The following is a 13,919-nucleotide window of genomic DNA, read 5'->3' on the forward strand; positions in this document are numbered from 1 at the left end:
CTGACTCACCAGCACATTAGTGACATCTTTTTGCCACTCCACCATGTCTTCATCAACCCATTCAAAAAAATCACAACCCCTCTGCCCAGTTTCAAAGTTGTAAAATTTACAACTTCTAAATCGTCTACCTGGGTTGTCATGGGTCCACGATGTCCTTTGCGCCACTGGAATCCCACAATTGCACTTAGTCCTCTTCAATTTTCCCATATTCATGTTCCTGCAATTTCAATTTGGAAGTACAAAAACGAACAACATCAAGCAAAATCCCCTAAATTCGACAAATTGCAACCAAATTCACAGTACTAACCTTGTTCCTCGTCTCCTCAATTGCAATCTCGAATAATTTGTCACCAAAAAGAGCCGCAATTGCAGACTTGCTTTGATTCTAGGGTTCGTCACTTCGAGGAGAGAGAAAGAAGAAGATCTAAAAAATTTGGGTGAAATCTGATTTTGGGGGGAATTAGTTAGGAATAATGGGAAAAATAGAAAAAGAAAAAAAAGGCCCAACTTAATGACCCACGTGACTAGCACGTGATGGTCAACGCCGGAGTCCGGCGTTGACTCGCCTGAAAACGTGACTTGGTCCCACTGAACAACCCAAAGTCTCTTTTGTGGTCCTTTTAAACAACTTTTGTCTTAATTGGTCCTTCTGAACAAAAGAGTCACTTTCCTTGGTCCTTTTGAACAAATTTTCCCATAAAAAACGGAGGGAGTAAGTAATCTAGCTTGTAATATTACAAGTTTACCCTTAGATAAACGATCCAAGATAAAATGGAACTCACTCACTCAGTGACTCAGTCACTTCATACAACATAGCCTCAAGTCTTGACTTTTGTCGATCAACCGGCAATTGGTGATCATTTCAATACATCACGATTGTTACATTTCTTCTCCACAATTTCACCATGAATCTCCATTAACACCACTAACTCTGCAACCTCCAATTCTTCTTCTCTTCAACAATGGCGGCTTCCTCTGCTTCACTCCATAGATCCTCTCTCTCTCCTCCTCCTTCTTCCTCCCCTCTTCAACGCCTCTCCACCTTCAAAGACAACAACAACAACAACCCATCTTCTTCTTCCCTCGATTCCACCATCACAACCACAACCAACCCCCTCAACTCCTTCTCCTCCGACCCCATTTTCTCTCTCTTCCTCTCCCCTGACTTCTCCTCCACCTCCTTCTCCTCCCAAGCTCTCTCCTCCGGCTCCGCCGCTTCCACCGCCGAGCGCCTCCAAGACGGCATTCGTCTCCTCGAAAAACAGCTTCGCTCCGAAGTACTTTCCCACCATGATCATCTCTTCTCTCAGCTATCTTCCCTTCGAGACGCTGATTCCGCTCTTTCCCTTGTTCGATCCTCCGTTTTCTCTCTCCAATCGTCTGTTCGTCGCGTTCGATCTGAGATCTCTGACCCACATACCCAGATCAAATCTAAGACTACCCAGTTGTCTAATCTTCATACTGCTTCACAGCATTTGCAGTTTACTATCAAGGTGTTGAGATTGATTAAGAAGCTTCGAGATCTAATGGAGGGTTCTTCGGAATCGCTGGACCTTTTGAAGGGTGCTCAATTGCATTGTGAGATTCTAGGGTTAGCGAATGATAATGATTTGGGTGGCATTGATGTGGTTGATGAGGAATTGAGGTGGGTTTCTGAAGCCGGGTCGAAACTTCGGGCCGAAGGGATGAAGATGTTGGAGGGAGGATTAGAGGGGTTGAATCAAGCTGAGGTTGGAAGTGGTTTGCAGGTGTTTTACAATCTTGGGGAATTGAGAGGGACTGTTGATGGATTGGTTGCTAAGTATAAGAATTTGGGGGTTAAGAGTATTGCTAATGCATTGGATATGAAGGCAATTTCTGCTGCTTCTGGTGCTGGTGGTGGGTTTGGTGGTCCCGGGGGGATTCAGAGGAGTGGTACGCCGCAGATTGGGGGCGGGGCGAGAGCGAAAGACGCTCTTTGGCAGCGGATGAGTGGGTGTATGGATCAGCTGCATTCGATTATCGGAGCCGTTTGGCTATTGCAGAGGGTGTTGTCTAAGAAGAGGGATCCTTTTACTCATGTTTTGTTGCTGGATGAGGTCATTCAGGTGTGTTTGCTGCTCCTGTATTTGTATTGTGAATGGATTTGGTTAGTTGTAGTTTACTGCTGCAGAATGTTTACTGTTTATCTGTTCTTATGTGAATTTGCATTGTTTGATTGAATAATGTTCTTGCAATTGAAAATATAGAAGCAAGTTGGTGATTCAAGATTGTTTGATTTGCATTTTGTGGGAATACTTGCAACTAGTATGCTTAGAAGAGAAGATGAACTCTGATTGGATCTTCTGTGAAGTTTTATACTTAGTATTATTTAACTCGTAACTTGATTAGTTGATCCTCACTTGTAGAAGTAGTAAATGGATGATAAAGAACGTGGTACTTAAGCTCATAAGGGTAGAAGTTTTGATTTAATCGTGGTTGATTAGTAGCTTCCTTTTTCATTCTGCTTAGATCAATCACAGGATTCACAGCTCCTCCTAGTTCTCTTGGGAGTATAAACAGACATTACATGTTTGCTTAGTTTTTGGCTAATGCCAAATGAGAAGGGTGACATTGGTTTTTTATTGTATTCATTAAACATTTTTCTGTAAGTTCTAGTGGAAGCACTAAATATTTATGAGCAAATAAAAGGTGCAAAATATATAGAGCCAGTGATAATTAATAAATTAAATTTGATAACCATCCCAATATTCCCAATACTTGTGAATTACAACCCTTTTTCTCGAGAATTTGAACCAGACTAGCAAGAGTGCTGCCTCCTTATAATGTGCATAGTCCTACCCGTCTCTTAGACTCTGTCTCAGATCTGGATTACAAATGATATTAGTAAACATATAATTATAACCTAATCTAACAACTTTTACTTTGGAAAAATTTACACTCCCTCTGTCCCAAATAAGCTTTTTATTTATCTCAGGCACTAGTTTTTAGGAGATATTATGGAGGGGTTTTGTTGATTAAAGTGATTAAAAATAAATTAATGGGTGTTGTTTAATGTTTGTGGTGAAAGAAAGTGTGGATTTGTTGAATAAAAGTGATTAACTAAGAAGTTAGTGGTATAGTTAATTCTGTAGACCCAGCTCAACATGAGAAATTGAGAACTTTATATGGGATCAAACATTTTGTGAGGAATGAGAGCTTTGATTGGGGAAGGTGGGAGTAGAATCCTAATTTATGCAAAACTAGAAGACTTAGTAGCTTGCAAGCAATAGTCTGCAAAAAACTCAACAATGCATCAAATTTCCCATCCCCACTCCTGCATGGACGTATGGCCCTACCATGGGTCCATGGCTCACCTATCCTGTAGTGGACTCTTGTGCTTTCCGTACTAAACACTCTAAGGGGCTATCTTGTTACTGCAAATTATCTTTAGCTTCTTTAATTATCTTCTCTTCAATTCCAATTCCAATTCCAAGCTTACTCAGTCTCATTCTGACAGTCTGACTCAGCTGCTTTTTTCAAATGCAAACAGAATCATAACTATGAAAAATTCAGTTTGAATGCTTGAACAATTCACTTGCTAATATACTCTTGAGGAAGATCTTGAAGGTCTATGCACATCATTGAGTAAAATATGGATGGTGTCTTGCATAAGATGTTTTGACATTATCTTTTTCTCATTGTGTCATTGCTTCCTTCAGCCTAGTCTGTTTACTAGACAATGACAATGACAACGCTTTGGAGGCTGTTAAGCTATAATATATGTGAAGAAAATGGTTATGCTTTAGCCCCTGGGCAAGATAAAATAATTATCTTTTCGAAGCCATCCATTAACTAAAATGTATAATTTGCATTTCCACAAGTGCCCCTTCCCCTTAGGCTAGTCTATTACTTGAAATTGTAGGCCTTTTTTAATGATTTTTTTTTTTTTTTTTTTTTTAATCATCTACCAATTGAAAATTGCACAAGGAAGATGATGGATCTTCTCTTACTGCTACACAAGCTGCATGTTGATTATTGATTTTGGGTGGCTATGTGTTAGAGATCTAGATATGGAAAGTAGGTATATGATGACTGTATGAGGTTGAGTGTCGGGGAAAGATCAAAAGTGATAGCTATTGCGCTGGTAGTTGATTTTGTCAAAATCCGAAACGTTTGGAATCAGCCCTGTATCTGATACATTAATCTTTCTTGCCCTTATGTTGTGGATAGAGTAGACAAACATCATGTGGAACAAACTACTTCTCTACCATAAATAAAATTATGATGTTTCTTTCTTCTTGTATTAAAGAATCGTGGAGTGGCAGATGTTCTGGATCTAGGTACTTTCTTTTGTTATCTTACCCTAGTATTGGCATTTCAAGCTAGCTGGTCAAGCTGGATTTCGTATGACTTTTCCTTTTTTCTTAGTTTACCTGTTGCTTTTGCAGGAAGGTGATCCAATGTTAACAGATCGAGTTTGGGAAGCATTTGTAAAATCATTTACAAATCAGATGAAATCTGCATTCACCGCTTCAAGTTTTGTAAAGGAAATATTTACATTGGGCTACCCAAAACTTTATTCCATGATTGAGAATCTGTTAGAACGAGTATCACGTGAAACTGATGTCAAAGGAGTTCTACCAGCTATTAGTTCAGATAACAAAGAGCAGATGCGTGGGGCAATCGAAATTTTCCGGACAGCATTCTTGACCCTTTGTTTGAGTCGTCTCTCAGACCTTGTCAATAGTGTTTTGCCAGTTTCCAACCGGGGAAGTGTTCCCTCTAAGGAACACATATCCAAAATCATATCACGGATCCAGGAAGAGATCCAAGCTGTTCAGTTTGATGGACATTTGACTCTTTTGGTTCTGCGTGAAATCGGCAAAGTTCTGATTCTCTTGGCTGAAAGAGCTGAATATCAGGTATATTTAGGTTATTTGTCCCCGAAAAACCAAATATATCCGTTATTGAAAATGCTGCTTCCATGAATTCTTTGATGAAAGCCATAAGCTTGTGAATTCTTTTCTTTTATGTGTGCTGGTTAGCTTTTCTTTTCTTGCCTGTTCCTAGTAGTTGCTGTAACCATATCTCAGTTGATATTTTCTTCTAACTAGTAAAATGTTTTGTGATTTCTGCAATATGGTTTTTTAGTTTGTCATTTCAAAATCTGTTTTTGTTTGTATGCAATGGTAGTGGTCCTAGTTGTTGAAACTAGAATCCAATTTTTATTTTGTTTTCCTATAAAGAGTCCCAGCTTGAGAATCCAGCCCTTGATATGGAGAAGGACAACTTAAATAGACACCAACCATCTCAGTGAATAAAGTATGACTAGGTCTTCCTGTTAGTGTTGATGCTTCTCTGGCGGTTTTCCACTTCTTTGGTTTTCCATCACATGCTTGGATTTTTTTTTTCTCCTTTCATTTTTCTGCCCATGTTGAATTGCAGATATCTACTGGGCCTGAAGCTAGGCAGATAACAGGTCCTGCAACTCCAGCTCAATTGAAGAACTTCATGTTGTGTCAGCATCTTCAAGAAATCCACACTCGCATATCAGCTTCGTTGTCAAAACTACCCCGTGAAGCCTCTGAAGTATTGTCTCCCTCACTAGGTGCTGTATATGGGGTTGCCTGTGATTCAGTAGAATCCTTATTCCAAGCTATGCTAGACCGTCTTCAGTCATGCATCTTGCAAATCCATGACCACAACTTTGGCGTTGTAGGCATGGATGCTGCTATGGATAACAATGCTTCACCATACATGGAGGAGTTGCAAAAATGCATCCTCCACTTCCGCAGAGAGTTCCTATCCAGGTTGTTGCCTTCCTCTAAAACTGCGGCGGCGACTGGAACTGAATCTATATCCACTAAGCTCGCACGTGGAATGGCTTCACGGGTTCTCATGTTCTTCATTAGGCATGCTTCCCTTGTAAGACCCCTTTCCGAGTCTGGAAAATTGCGGATGGCTCGGGATATGGCTGAGTTGGAATTAGCAGTGGGGCAGAATTTGTTCCCAGTGGAGCAGCTTGGTGCTCCATACAGGGCCCTACGAGCATTCCGTCCTGTCATCTTCTTGGATACATCTCAACTTGAGGCATCACCACTGCTTCAGGATCTGCGCCCTAGTACTATACTTCACCACCTTTATTCTCGAGGGCCCGATGAGTTGCTGTCACCAATGCAGAGGAATAAACTAACGCCTCTTCAGTATTCCTTGTGGTTGGACTCCCAGGGTGAAGATCAAATATGGAGGGGAATCAAAGCAACTCTTGACGACTATGCTACATTAGTGAGGTCTAGAGGAGACAAGGAGTTTGACCCTGTTTATCCCATAATGCTTCGAATAGGGTCATCTATATCAGAAAATTCTTCACAATCGGAGACTTGATTATGTGGGGAACAGGCAACAGCAGCAGACCACATGTTTTACTTACAAAAGTGCCCTTCTGCTGGTTCAATTGCTTAGTTTAGGAATATTGCGTGTTAAGACGATTAGATGAAGGGCACAACTGGTTGTTCTCAACTTTGGGGTTGGAAACATCATGCTACTTCACTCAACAACGACCAAAGCTTACATTTTTTTGAAGTGCTGATTATGTTGTAGGCTCATTGTTTTGAACTCAAAGGCCAAGCTGTTTATATACTCTGAGAACTGATACCTGTCCATTCATTTTTTTTTCCCATGTGTTTTTATAGGGAGTGATATTTGTATACTACTGATATAGTGATTTTTGTATTAGGGTCTGTCACATCGTTTCCTAGCTCTTTGTAATAAAGTCACTACGTCTTCCTAGCTCTTTTAATTGATGGGCATTCGTTAGCAAGATTCATATATAAAACCGTAATGTGAAATTACCATATTAACATATGTATGTCAAATTAAGATTCTTTCCTTCGAAAAGAACACTATCCTTCGAAATTAACCAGTCAACAAACAACATCAAAGAACAAATACCTCAATGAGGGATTTTCAATTGCATGTTATAAACTCTTTGCATGCTTGGTTTGAACTCTTTGAAGGACACTTTGATGTTTGTTTAAGCAATGACTTATAAAAAAGTTCCTTCTCATGTTAAAACGTTTTGTTATTTTATGTAAAATGAAGTTAGTTAACTTGTTTTTGTAGTGCACGTAGATTATGGACTACAATTTCCAAGCTAAAAACCGAAGTGCCAATGTATAAATTCCTTCCAACAAGAAAGAAACCACGCTTTTTAGAAAGCAATACATTACTCCAATCTAAAGCACTATTACACTCTACTTAAAAGTTAAAAGCAATGCTTTACTCTTGAGTATCACGCGCCAAAGGCCAAGCTTACTTCATACTCCGTATGACCGTATTCCCTCTGTTCCTTTTTTCATTACCCATAGAGCACGATTTATTTTTGTAAGAAGTAAGGTAAAATTGTGCATATGGGGTTGCAAGTGGGGTTGATCAGGATACATAGGGAAAGAGCAAATGCCAAATGGAAGTGCAAGTAGAAGACTTGCCAAATAAAGAAATAAAGCAATCTTTAAGGAAGACCGAAAAAGAAACATGGGACAAACAAAAAGGAATGGAGGGAGTACGAAGTAGTAATTAGATTTTTTTAGGATATTATATTTTTAGGACATTATATTAATAACCTTATATCAGATAGTTTTTATAAAAGTGAATAAATCTTCAAATGCGTGAACCCTTTAACATTTGATAAAGGAAATGAACGTTAATTAGCCAAATGATTGAAATTTTTGAATAATCAAACCCTCTACTCATTCTAAAAGTTAGAGAAAACAATAGGCATAAGAACTTGAAAGGAACTTGTATTAGATAATGACATTTTGGTTAAAGTTAGATAATGACATTTTGGTTAAAGCTTAACGTTTTGTTTTCAAGTGGTAATGGATTTTGGGCAAACATTTACTACTTGTAGTATAGGAACTTAGTGAAAAAAGAGCATAATTAAGGAATTTTGATATCTTAGTACTCCGTATCATGTAAGAAGTGGCAAATATTTCTCTTACAAAAACCTGTATCTGTTTGAAATGAAGACTTTATTTGCACTAGAAGTCTCAGCTAGTCAAATTTACAAACTATCTAACTCCAGAGCCAAGGTTATTGTCTAAAGCGTGTAGGAAACTAAGCAGTAAGCACCTCTTGACTTTTTTGACTTTCCATTTCATAGCAATTGCCAGCAACCAATTCAAGAAATTCATTTTTGACGCGGCATGCTCATACCCGTATACTATTTTTATTTATTTCTCCATTTAATTTTATTTATTTGTCATTGATTTTTAGGTTGCTTAATTTATTTTTATTATTATTAAGTGGTAAGATAAAAAAAAATAATTACAAGGCCCTCTTCACGAGGGGTATTCCTAATGTATCAGTTGAAAGAATAGAATACAAACTAGAATTATTAGTAATGAGGGATATTTTAGGTTGCTTAATCCTTATCATATATACTTAATAGTTCAATCTCTTACAAATACAAAGTACGGAGTACTACTTTTGTTTTAGTAGTAATAAATTTTGAATATATTGTTATAAAGAATGAATGATCATCGAAATTAATTATGGGTAACCTATTGAAAATGAATAAGAATAGTTTTTTTTTAATGTTTCACCCGGTTTACCTTTCAGATCCTCCTTATAAAGTGCAGTCTCAATCACCACTATACCAATAACCAATTGGTAGAATAGTTAGTTATTAGAGATATATTTTTACAGAAAATCTTGCATGGACCTGGTTCACAATAATATTATTGTGGACCTAAGGTTTATTCACACGTAACTGACATTATATTCAATATAGTGACCCTTGTTTTTAACATAGTAACCTTATTTTTAAACATAGTAGCCTTTTTTAAAAATTTAAGTGACCTTTAATGTTATTATGAACTTAGAGTTCGACATTATGTTGAATAGTGACCTAATTTTAACATAGTGATCTTTATTATTCATATTGACCATTATATTAAAAATTTCATTAAAAAAATTAACCTTTTATAGCTATTATAATGTCGCACTAACTTTTATTTCAACATAATAAAACAATCATATTGTCTCTAATGTTAATGGTTCACAATAAATTAGTGTGAACCAAGTCCATTTAAGAATTTGTAATATTTTTAACATTGTATAAATTGAGTCCTAAAATTCTAAAAGATTGTGATGTAAAAATTAGCAAAACCATATTTTACGTACACTAACGGTTTCACTAAATAAACTCATGAAATTTCCCTAAAAGAAAAAAAAACGATGAAATAGTCAAGTCAATTTTACCCAATCTACCTAAAATAAAATCTCATGCCTAGATAAGTGGTTTAAACCTTAGTAGCAACGTGAGGAGCACGAGAACAGGGGACAACACGAACGAAATATGACCGTTGGGCAAAAAGGAAAGAAAATCTATAACACCAAATTAAAAATCCCATTAGATTACATTTATTTTCTTCCCTTTTTAATCCAACGACTAATTACAAACATCATTCACACTCCTACTCTACTTACTTCGTCAATTCAAATAATCAAATCACAAATTCCAGAATCAATTCTTCTTCCATTTTCTCTTTCTCTCTCCTCAAATTCTTCTCTCATTTATGTTTGGTTGTGGGAATAAGGAATCCAATTCTGGGGTTTTTTCTTATCTTCTTCATTTTCTAGATTTTCTGCAGATGATGTAACATTATTCAATTTGGAAAAAAATAATAAAAAGGGACGGTCCATAATTATAATTGTAGCATATTCTTCAAGATCAAAACTTTATTGTAAAGGGGTTTTATTAAATCAAAAAATGGCAGTTGAAATTGAAGGAAATCGTCAAGTAGAAGAAGAAATGGTTGCAAACACTATGCAAATGGTGGAAAGTGGTGGTGTTGAAAGTCATCCTTATGCATTTCATGTTTCTGGGCCGAGGAATCTTTCTTCTCCTAATTGGAGAGATATCATCAATTCTAGCTGGTTTGTTTGATTTCCTCTTTCTCTACATTACTTGTTTTATTTGAATTGTTTTATTTGGTGTGTAGTGTAGAGTCGCAAACGGCAAGTGATGTAGACGGGATTTGATCTGGACACGTCTTTACGTAGTTATCAGTTTTTTTGGGGGTTTTGATGGGGTTTTGTTATGAAATTATGTCACCTGATTTTTTTTAGTTATCTAATTATTTATACTCTTTTTGGGTTTTGAATTTCTAAATGTGATGGTATATTTCAATTTAATTATTTTGATGGGCTGATCTTAGAAGTTGCTAATAATGGATTAATGGGATATTGTTACCTTTTTTGGCTGTTGATTTTGGAATTGGATATACATGTAAAAAAAAAAAAAATCATGATCTAGTAGTTTCCTTTTATGATTCCATGTTTCAGATGGTTGCTTATCTATTGTGTACATCGCTTAGTATTGTTAATGTTGGATTCATGTTTCTAAATCATCAGCATTTGGTCACTGATCTAGTGATCTGTCTTTTATTAGTGATCTATTGGGAATTTGGATGTAAATATCACTTTTTCCGGGATGCATTTTGTCATTTTGACTTAGGCTTTTTATTGTAAAACTGTTCGAACTAGAACGAGCTTTTCGAGTAATACTAATGGCATGAAACCTGTTGGCTATTGTAGGAAGTTGTATCTTCCATGTTTTAGCTCGTTACAACACGTTTTGTTGATGGTAGTATTACATGTATAATTGAATTACTACCTTTTCTTACCAAACACGCGATTTTTCACTAGTATGAAGGGTTTATAGCAATGCAATATGTTTAATTGTTTACTCCTCGCTTAATACTGTCCAGTTTCTAATTGAATTGTTTTTCTGGATAATATTGAATTAGAACATCTCTTTTAGTTACTCATGGAGTCATACTACATGAAGTACTATATTTGGTCTTCCTAAAAAAGGGTCGCAGAAGGCTTTTGATGACCAGAATTTATGAAATATATACCTCATTTATGGAAATTCAGTGTTGGGGTAATCCAATTCCCACATGAAAGAATAAGAAAGTGAAGAGCCCCCTATAAGTGAGAGCACACTCCAATTAATGTGATGCTTTTTGGGAAGGTGTCCAAAAACAAATGCGTGTGGGCTAGAAGAAACCTTGTTATTGAAAGTGTTTGAATTTTCATGGAGTAACATCATTTGGAGCTTGTTATCAAAGATTAATTCAAGTCCCCTTTTTTTTTTTTCTGTGTTTTTAGTTTGTGAAACAATTAAGTGATATCTTAATGAAAGCTTCAATTCTTCTTTGATATGATTCATATACTATACAGTTACTTCATGCTCTACTATTTTGATATTTCTTCATGGCAGAAGAATCTTTATTGCACACCATGGGTCAGTGGCAGTAAATAGCTCCTAAGTTGAATTGAACTCGTCAATTCTAAAGTAAAAATATACTCGTCAATTCTCAAGTAAAAATATGCATGTAACCTTTTGAAGTATCCTGTACACACTTCATATACAGTTTATGGATTGAGATTTGTTGTCCTTTGCATCATCATACTTGTTGGAGACTAGACTACTTAATTTGAAAATTTGAGTGGATAAATTTGGATTATTTTGTAGATGACTCTTTAGTTTTGATATCATTTCTCCTGGACTAGCAATAGCTGCAAGAATACTGGCACCAATAAAGTTTGATTTATTGAGCTTACTTTCCCAGAGTGCAGGGGAAAGATACATGTTCCAGTGCATGTACATTATATAACTAGCCTGGACATGTAATGCTTCCTGTTTCATCTTTTAACAATGAATGATATATAAATTACCTTGCAGTTAGTTGCGCTTGAGCAATAGGCTGTATGTGCGGGCAACTTTTTGTCATGAGAAAAGTATAGTTCTCTATTAACTCATTGCTGTGTGGATATATGCAGGAAAGATGGCAATTATAAAAGAACAGTCATGGCGTGTTTCATACAAGCTGCTTATCTGCTAGAGCTTGACAGGCAAGAAAACAGAACACCTGATAATGCTTTGGCTCCAAAGTGGTGGTTACCTTTCAAGTACAAACTAACTCAGACCTTAATCGACGAAAGAGATGGATCCATATTCGGAGCAGTACTTGAATGGGACCGCTCTGCAGCTTTGGCTGACTTCATTTTCATGCGGCCAAGTGGGGCCCCGAAGGCCGTTTTAGCTCTAAGAGGAACAATCCTCAAGAGTGTAACAATTCGAAGGGATTTAACTGATGACCTTCGTTTCCTTGCTTGGGAAAGTTTAAAGGGTTCAGTAAGATTCAAAGTAGCTTTTGATGCACTCAAATCGATTGCAGACAAGTATGGAAGTGGCAATGTCTCTGTTGTCGGTCATTCATTAGGTGCTGGGTTTGCCCTTCAAATTGGAAAGGCATTAGCCAAAGAAGGAATATATGTGGAGGCTCATTTATTCAACCCACCTTCGGTTTCCCTAGCCATGAGCCTTAAGAATCTTGGAGAGAAAGCGGTTTTTGGTTGGAAGAGAATCAGGGCAATGCTTCCTTCAGGAGCTGAAATCCAGAGCATATCATCAGATGATCAGAACAAGGTGGCAAATGAAGTGTTGAGAAAATGGGTACCGCATTTGTATGTAAATAACAGTGATTATGTATGCTGCTATTATGCTGATCCAACCGGAAGTATTGAAGCCGGAAACAACAGTGGCAGTAAGGAAAATGTGGCTCCTGTGAACAACAATGCTGCCAGTGTGGCTGCAAAGCTCTTTGTATTGTCCAAGGGTAATCAGAAGTTTCTCGATGCTCATAGATTGGAGCAGTGGTGGGCTGATGATCTGGAACTCCAAACCGTTATAAACAACAGCAAGCTAATTAGTCGGCAACTCAAGTCTTTGTATCAACTCCCAGCATCGCAGCAGGCAGTACCAGGGAAGCAAAGATAGCATCCAGGGAATGAGGGAACCCAAAATGATGCGACAACTGATGCAAAGTATTTCTTTTTCATCTCATTGTCCTCGTAATTGTGATCATATGTTTTACAATTGAGAATTCTAATCATTTTTCCTAAGTAATCTTCAGAAACTTTGGGCCTATTGGTCTTGCAAAGAGTTAATGTAAATCCCCTTCAAATAAGTAGCAATATCTTCTGATTACTAGTTAGCATAGCTTCTTAATATTGAACTATCCTTGATCTAATTTTTTTTTTGAGGCAATCCTTGATCTAACCTCTATAGTTTCATCAACTTATCCTTAAATATATAATTGGTTCATATTAATCCAATATTCATGCTTTTTAGGATATGCACACATATTATTAAATGAATTGTTAGCTATTGTATTGATACTTTAAGTTGACAAATAATCCTCGTATTATATTAATATTTTAGATAGATAACTAATAGATTTCAAGTTAAAAATAAATAAATAAATAAAGATAAAAATAAAATACAAAGTCTTATATGTGGCTGGCCACACATTATAGGGGTTACTTCGCTAGTGTAATGGGGGTTACTTAGTCAGTGTTAAAGGGGTTACTTCGTCATTGTTATAGAGTTACTCGGTCAATGTTATAGGGGTTACACGATTGGTATTATAGGGGTTACTTAATCAATATTATAGGGGTTACTTTAAGTGGCCACACAGTGTGGCCGGCCACACACAATGGAAATTTGAATTGGATAATCTCAACATTTCATCAATGATTTACATAAATCTACTTTAGTATTAACTCAAAAGAATCATAAAAAACCTACTGGTTTCTTGGTATAAATATTTCATTCAATAAGATATTTTTCATGCCATTATGCATGTCTCACCAATGGGCAGTACAATCCTTAAATATAGGTGCAACGGTGCAACCCTTATACAATACAATCCTTAAATATAGGTGCAACGGTGCAACCCTTATACAATACAATGAAACATGACAATAAATATAAGTTTGTACTTTTCATTCCAATTTATGCATATATAATTGTAAAATGACATAAAGGATTGAAGGGCATTATGAACATAAAGCCAACCATAAAAATGATATGATCTTAGAGTATC

At 36.6% G+C, this 13,919-nt stretch overlaps 2 protein-coding genes across 2 annotated transcripts; both read left to right on the top strand.

Annotated features, from left to right (window-relative positions):
• Nucleotides 1-818: 818 nt before the first annotated feature.
• On the top strand, nt 819-6,808 carry LOC145587378 (conserved oligomeric Golgi complex subunit 5-like). Its single transcript, XM_081644113.1, has 3 exons — nt 819-2,087; nt 4,410-4,883; nt 5,407-6,808. Exons 1-3 carry the CDS (start codon nt 963-965, stop codon nt 6,343-6,345), a joined length of 2,538 nt encoding a protein of 845 aa, XP_081500239.1. The 5' UTR covers nt 819-962; the 3' UTR covers nt 6,346-6,808.
• A 2,582-nt stretch (nt 6,809-9,390) lies between these two features.
• On the top strand, nt 9,391-13,021 carry LOC145587379 (GDSL esterase/lipase At4g10955-like). Its single transcript, XM_081644115.1, has 2 exons — nt 9,391-9,900; nt 11,812-13,021. Exons 1-2 carry the CDS (start codon nt 9,734-9,736, stop codon nt 12,809-12,811), a joined length of 1,167 nt encoding a protein of 388 aa, XP_081500241.1. The 5' UTR covers nt 9,391-9,733; the 3' UTR covers nt 12,812-13,021.
• Nucleotides 13,022-13,919: the final 898 nt, after the last annotated feature.

This window comes from Chenopodium album, chromosome 17, assembly GCF_948465745.1.
Source record: "Chenopodium album chromosome 17, dcCheAlbu1.1, whole genome shotgun sequence".
Taxonomy (NCBI): Eukaryota; Viridiplantae; Streptophyta; class Magnoliopsida; order Caryophyllales; family Amaranthaceae; genus Chenopodium; species Chenopodium album.